The sequence below is a fragment of the Andrographis paniculata genome, unplaced genomic scaffold, assembly GCF_009805555.1.
Source record: "Andrographis paniculata isolate CXL003 unplaced genomic scaffold, ASM980555v1 Contig32END, whole genome shotgun sequence".
Classification (NCBI taxonomy): Eukaryota; Viridiplantae; Streptophyta; class Magnoliopsida; order Lamiales; family Acanthaceae; genus Andrographis; species Andrographis paniculata.
In genome coordinates, this window is record NW_026137565.1 from 1,867,005 (window position 1) to 1,874,154 (window position 7,150).

General features: G+C 33.2%; 1 protein-coding gene across 3 annotated transcripts; it reads right to left on the reverse strand.

Annotated features, from left to right (window-relative positions):
• Positions 1 to 2,699: 2,699 nt before the first annotated feature.
• LOC127247120 (UDP-arabinose 4-epimerase 1-like) lies at positions 2,700 to 6,546 on the reverse strand. Of its 3 annotated transcripts, XM_051268837.1 has the most exons (11): positions 6,221 to 6,546; positions 5,818 to 5,897; positions 5,581 to 5,703; positions 4,913 to 5,026; positions 4,707 to 4,814; positions 4,385 to 4,476; positions 4,075 to 4,216; positions 3,717 to 3,811; positions 3,504 to 3,633; positions 3,246 to 3,390; positions 2,700 to 3,165 (listed from the first exon to the last, which is right to left on the reverse strand). In XM_051268837.1, the coding sequence occupies exons 3-11, from the start codon at positions 5,695 to 5,697 to the stop codon at positions 2,942 to 2,944; spliced, it is 1,167 nt and encodes a 388-aa protein (XP_051124794.1). In that variant the 5' UTR covers positions 5,698 to 5,703; positions 5,818 to 5,897; positions 6,221 to 6,546; the 3' UTR covers positions 2,700 to 2,941. The 3 variants fall into 3 exon arrangements, with proteins under 3 accessions (XP_051124794.1, XP_051124795.1, XP_051124793.1); XM_051268838.1 differs by lacking the exon at positions 5,818 to 5,897 and having other exon boundaries at positions 5,581 to 5,697; XM_051268836.1 differs by lacking the exon at positions 5,818 to 5,897 and having other exon boundaries at positions 2,701 to 3,165; positions 6,221 to 6,545.
• Between the last annotated feature and the right edge of the window lie 604 nt (positions 6,547 to 7,150).

Below are 7,150 nucleotides of genomic sequence, written 5' to 3' on the forward strand. Positions count from 1 at the left end.
GTACAATAACAAATTATGATGTGATCTAACAATACAATTAATAAAGCTCAACAAGACAAAACTTGAAATCACTACTACAATTATACAAGTAAATATTGTGATGTGATATAACAATGCATTTTAAAAAATTAAACAAGCCAAAAATAAATTGATTTGATTTAACAAGACATAATATATATAATTAATATATAAGTTATAGAGTGTCTAAATTTTTCTATAAATATGTTTGCATTTTACAAAAGAAAACACACAAACTTTCATCAAAGATCTTTATATTTTCTCCCACTATACTACATTTTAGTTTTAACAATGGAGCAAAACTCTCAAAAATCTTCCAATTCTCAAAAGCTTTTTTCATTTCAAAGTTTTACGAACATGCTTGGAAATCAAGATTGTTCGCAAAACTCTTTCAATCCTAATGTTACTCAAAATTTTTAAACATCTGTCCCAAATTTCTACGCTTCATTATATTTTTCTATTCCTCCATACTACTATTATCCTCAAGTTTTTCAACCTTTTGTAGGTACATCATATCCTCAAAACTTCCAATCATTTCAAGGTCCATTTCATCCATCATCGATAGGTTTACGCAAAATATACAAATGGAAAGTATTCCTAAATTTTGCACACAATCCAATCAACAAGATGAAGATAACGTACAAATCATTGTTCCAACGACAGAGACCAAAAGAAAGTGAACTCATGAAGAAGATTTGCTTCTTATTAGTAGATGGCTTAACACAAGCAAATATGCACTAATAGGCACCGATAAAAAACGTACTACTTTTTGGAAAAAAAAATTCAATATTTTAATGATAACAAATCTGAAGCATGGGTGTCAAGATGTGTAAACCAATGCAAGAATCGTTGGCAAAAGATAAATAAAGCCGTTTCAAAATTTGTTGGGTGCTTTCAACAAGCTAACCAATAAAAAATGAGCGGAGAATCTATTGATGATGTCTTGAATAAGACACATCAAATATATTCTGCATATTGTAAGAAAACATTTATTTATGTACACGCTTGGCGTGAATTAAAACTTGAGCCAAAATGTAGTACCAGTCATCATGGTACAAATGTTGTCAATGAAGCATCTTATGACAGTGGAGTTGGCCCGAAGAGAACTAAAATTAATTAAGATGGTGGATACTCGTCTAATTCAAATTCAACATCACCACATAGTGATGGAGTAAAAGAATCTCCCTCAATTCGTCATCCGGGTGTGAAAGCGTGTAAAAATAAAGGCAAATGGGCACCGAAGAAATCTTCAAATTCATTTTCCTCCAATGATTTTGAAGTACTACGAGCTCAAAGTAAAGAAGTTGCATCACAATTTGCTCATATGACACAACTGAATGAAGAAAAAATCAAAAGCAATGAGCGTATTGTCAAAATGAAATTTTATCGAACACTAGTGGAGAAAGATAATTTGACGGAGCAGGATCTACTTGTTAAGGCTAAATTGTTCGAAGAGTTGTTTTAAATATTATTTAAATTATATGTATTTTGTTCTTATGTTATTCAAATTATCCTGTCTTTTATTTTATATTAATATCTTATTATTAATTATGTATGTATAATTCATTATAAACTAAATATATTTATTGTTTAATATAATTTTATATTATTTAATTACTTTAAAATTTATAATTATATTTTATTTAATAAATTAAATTAAATTTATTAATATTGACTTGTTCAATAGAATTATATAATATTTGTATTTATATATTTTAAAATTTAAATCCATAAAATATATTCAATATTGGTATCATTTTGTAGAATACAAAATATTATGAATTATAAAAATATTACAAAATTTAAATATAACAATAAATTAATATAAATTATAAAAATAAAACATATATAATATATATCATATTTATATATATATATACACATAAGTGTCATGTGTCCCAATTGGCAATTGGATAACATCTCTTAGCATCTCTGCACAGATGCTGCAGAAATGCTGGGAGGCAAAATATCTCTCAATTTTTATTTTTATTTTTTTTAAAAAAATAGTGATGTGGCAGGAGATGCGCTCGATGCGAATAGTCTTAGCTCTTTATTGCTCAATTCTACAAAAGGCTACTGGTGTTCCTTTGTGGAAGAAAGCAATGAAAGCTTCCCCTCCCCTTCAAATTCTGATTCGGTTTTCTCAAGTGCATATTCCAAATCCTCTTTGGCTTAAGCTGTGAACATTGCTTTCAAGCCTATTTGATATCAATACCTGACTCCATCATGTCTCATATCAAGCTACCATTTCTTTTAAAGAAAGTTCTTTTTTTTAATGCAAAAATGTTGTTGATGCTACGAATCATGTACGTGAAGTTAGCCGCTTCAGGGCAAGAAAATAGAACCGGTAACGGATAGAAAGCTACTTACGTGACTATGCCTTTAAAAAAGTAAAAAAAATAAAAAATAAAAAAAAACACCTGGGTGTGTTTGTTTGTGGGTTTTAGATTTTTTGTTTAGATTTTTAAATAGTAAAAAATTGAATTTGAATAATTTTTAGATGTGATATAAATAGAGGTTGATGTAATATTTTGAATATAAAATAAATTTATAGTATAATATAAAAAAAATAATAATTGTTCAATATGATATTTTTTTAAAAAAAAATAGTTTGTATAGTAAAAACTTGTGGTAAAATCCACCAAAATACGTGGATTCCAGTGTAAAGTAAGACAGCAGATTGGTTGTTTTATTTCGATTCAATCAAATAATCCAAATATCCAATCCAATGTTTACATCTTTAATTAACTACAACACTACCCTACCCTATCTTCGTTCATTCATCCATCTCTGCAACTTCCTTTCTTCCTTCCCCTTCCTCCCTTCCTCAACACAACCTATATATATATATATATATATATATATATATTCTTCATTCTCCTGCAAGCTAAGCATGGCAGAAGAACATTCACTCCCATCGGATTCAACCACCATAGCCATTCCTGTGAGCCTTCTGCCATTTCCACGCGATCGACAAGCTCTCCTCCAGATTCGTATACTTGGCCTTCCACCCGAGCTCGTTCCAAATCTTCGACGGGTCACTGTACACCTCAGCATAGTCGCCCGGTCGCCGCGGGAGGAACTCCACCTTTATCTTTACGCCCGTCGCCTTCTTGCACGCCTCCACGAATTCTTTCACCGAGCTCCCTGTAATGGAGATCAACCAATCTTACGAGACCAAAAAGCAAAAACAGATTATTGTACTAATCACAGTGTTCAAATGTAACCTTTTCCCGTGCCAACGTTGTAGATTCCGACATTTGCAGGCTTTGCATGGGCTAAAGCTTTGACGTGGGCGTCTATTAGATCGGTTACATCAATGTAGTCTCGTATGCAAGTCCCGTCCGAGGTCGGGTAGTCTGTCCCACGTATCTGTATCAACATATATATATATATCAATACATACTATATATTATTAATTTTCGCACAATAAATATCTGCCTTGATTATGTATGTTCGAATGACATGACTTAGTACGTACATACCTTCAAGCCGTTAATTATTCCTCTCGCAGCATCAAAACAAGCTCCCGATATTCTCCCTTGTTCTCTAAGTTCAGGTCTCGGGGATTCTCCTAATCTCCCCTCGGGATCGGATCCAATCACATTGAAGTATCTGATCACAACAAGTTTGTTTAATTTATATGCATCATCGTTAAAAACTAAAAACACCGAAACTTTTACAAAGGATGAACTAACCTTAAGATCATGACAGCCATGTCAGATGTTTTCGAAAAGTCGAGAATGATATCTTCCGCCATTTTCTTGGCTTTTCCATATGGATTAATCGGTACCTAAAGAGCATTTACATGTTAAGCCATCGAATCGACTCAAACAAAAGAACTTCAAAACTATCATGTTTTCGCATAAAAAATCAGACGCCGATGAAGTTCGCATTTTTCTTCAAGCATTGTGCAAAAAATTTGTATTTCGAAAAAGCAATATCATTTGCCCTAAGTGGAATAATTGTGTGTATATTATTTTCACACGAGGAATATTGAAAAGCATAAAGTTTACGGGTAGCTAACTTATCTATAACCCTTATGTATTTGCTCACTTGAGGAGTGGTTTCGATTATGGGCATTTTCTCGGGTTCTCCATATGTAGCACAAGTACTCGAATATATCAAAGTCTTGACGCCGTGTGCTGCCATCGCCTTCACGATCAACAAGGTGTTTGATGTGATGTTGTGATAGTACCTGCACCGCAAGCGTAAGAGTAGGCAGGAATGACTAAGATGCATTCTTTTAATTTCCGTATAACATCAAAATCCCGTCAATCGAATCCTTTTTTTAAGAGAAACAAGAAATCAAAGTCTCATAAATGAAGGGATTGTGAGGTATTTAGAGGTTGAAGAGAGTGCATACCGTAGAGGCTCAGCTGTGCTTTCTCCGACATATGCAACTGCAGCAAAGTGCATCACAGCATCGATAGCATTCTCCGCGAATACTTTGTTTACCTGATTTTGAAAGCTAAGGAAACTTCATCCAAGATAACTTTCGTTGAAAAAATTTCGGAAACATTCTCGATCCACAATCATCAATATCATGTTGTTACAAATTAGTGAGAACCAATCGAAGCTCGTAACTTACACATACTATTAATCATTCCACTTGCTAAGTAGTCTTCCAAAATCGACTAGGACAGAATTATAGAGATTAATAGGAGCTGAAATGTTGAAAAGGATACAGTTGCTGCATCTCCAAGATCGCCATATATAAACTGAAGCCTCCCGGGTTCGGGGAAGAGCCCCTGCAGGACTTTAACAGCTCCCATATTTCCACGAGAAAGGTTGTCCTGATCATGTTACACATGTTTAGAAAAGCATAATCTCGATGATAAGAAACTCATGTGAAAAATGAAAAAGAATCGATCATTTCTTCAGAAATGCATACCACAATAGTGACACGATACGAGTCTCTAAGGAGCCTAAGAACAGCATGAGAGCCTATGTAGCCAGCGCCTCCAGTCACCAAGACATGTGTTACACCAGGCTCATGCTCCGAAAACTAGACATATTAAAAATGATAAATTGCGTGAGAAGGAAATAAAAACGAGGACATTTCTGTACATCGATAGAGCAATTTCAACAACTAGGACAAGATTAAAAACTTCCTATGCATACACAATTAATGGCATGCACATCCTCTTAGGAACATTCTTTCCCCATTGGTCAATCACATATTCGAAAATTGTTTTTTAGGGATTGGATCGAGCTCGTTATAGAAACATATTATTGTATCTCTCCCTATGAAGATAAACTTTTAGGTAAAGGGTACAAAGTAAAGCACGAAGTTGAACGTTCGATTACGTCCAAAACTTTATGAGGTAAAATACATAGAAACGATGCAAGCAAGACGATGCGATGGAGATAACACAAATATAATGTACATATTTATATGAATGTAAAGACATGTTTTCCGAATCAGATTGAAATGGCTTATAAAATGGATCTACTTCATGCTTATGCCAGTTCATAGCGATTCGATTAGGCATACGACACGGCTGATGATATTTAAATAAAAACTGGTTATGAGTTAAGAAAAGAGAGGAAAACACAAACCTTGGACGAGGTACCCGGAGATCTTCGAAGCATGAAAACAAGAAGGGCAGTTAGTCCAGCAGCCAAGAGAATTTTCCTGGTCACTTGGTTTCGACGTTTGTTCTCCATGAAATCCATCTGTACCTGGTCCACAAACAATCGAAAATCATCATCTGATGAAACATATGTGTGTGTATATATACATGTGTATCATAAGATGCAAGTCTAAGATGTTACAAAGATTGTGTAGCTACTAACTATAATGCCCGAAATCGAGACAAACAATGGCTTCCAGCTTCAAGTTATTTGTAGGATTGATCAGTGAGAAACTTTTTAAACTGTTAAATGAACAGAAGAAAACATAGCAGCATCAATGATCAAAAGAATTGGAGAGACAGGTTGCAATCCATTGATTACAATACAGAAAGAAACACAGAGAAAGTATTGATCCATCATACATCAATTCAATACTAGTTAACGAATAAAAAGAATTGATAAATTAAAGCACACCATTGATCCATCATCAGCAAAAGTCACATATCCAAAATTCAAACAAATACAAGGATAATAACAAACAAGTACAAAATGGGGGAAAAACTAGCAGACCAGCACTAGGTGTTCGACGAAATGCCTGAACAGAAAAAGGAAAGCAGAGGCGTACCAGAGCAGGAATGTTGGGCAAGAATAGCCAGGCCTCTGCAAGGAAAACGAAGACAGGACAGGACGCCAATTAATCAGCAATGAATTCGTAGAAATTGAGGGCGAGAGAGGGTGCTATAAAAAGGAAGATACATGTATGGAATTGTGTACGTATCGATTGACAGATGGTAGAGAATGAATACAAAGAAAACGGGGGAAGAAGTTGGGATTCGGGGAGCATTGTAATGGAAGGAAAGTGGAGGATCCATTGACGAGCGCCATGAATGAATGGAACCGAAGAATGTCAGCCGTTGGATCATCGGAGCCGTTGATTCCTCTCCTCTCCTCTGCGTTTCAATTTTGGGCTGTTTGAAATAGTCAATGCTTTCTCTCCAATTACCTAATCAATTAATTTAATTAATTGTGGAATTAAAAAATAATCATTTTATTTTATTTTATTTTATTTTATTTGTGTGGAATTTTGGTGGTCGCTTTGGAAAAATAGGAGCGATTTTGATAATGATATGTGATTTTGAAATCAATATTTTCTTAATTCAATTATTATAAATAAAACCGCATTCATATTTCATTAAAAGTATTAATTTTTTATTATAATAAAAATAATTAATATAAAAAATAGCACAAATTATATATAGAAATGAATATTATAAATTACAATATAATTTACTCAAAATATTATATATATATATATATATTAAAATATGTTAATCATAATCTTATTATTAATTTTGGAAAGACAACGTGGAAACTTATACGATACAACTTGCTGCACGTTACTTATGCCCTATTTTATTTTTAAAATTTATTTTTTACAATAAAATATTTAGTATTTTATTATTACAATAATCGCAGTTGTAATAACATAACAGCATAACAAAAAGTCAAAACAGTTCCTAATTAAAGCTGTCACAACGTACACAATTTTTAATAA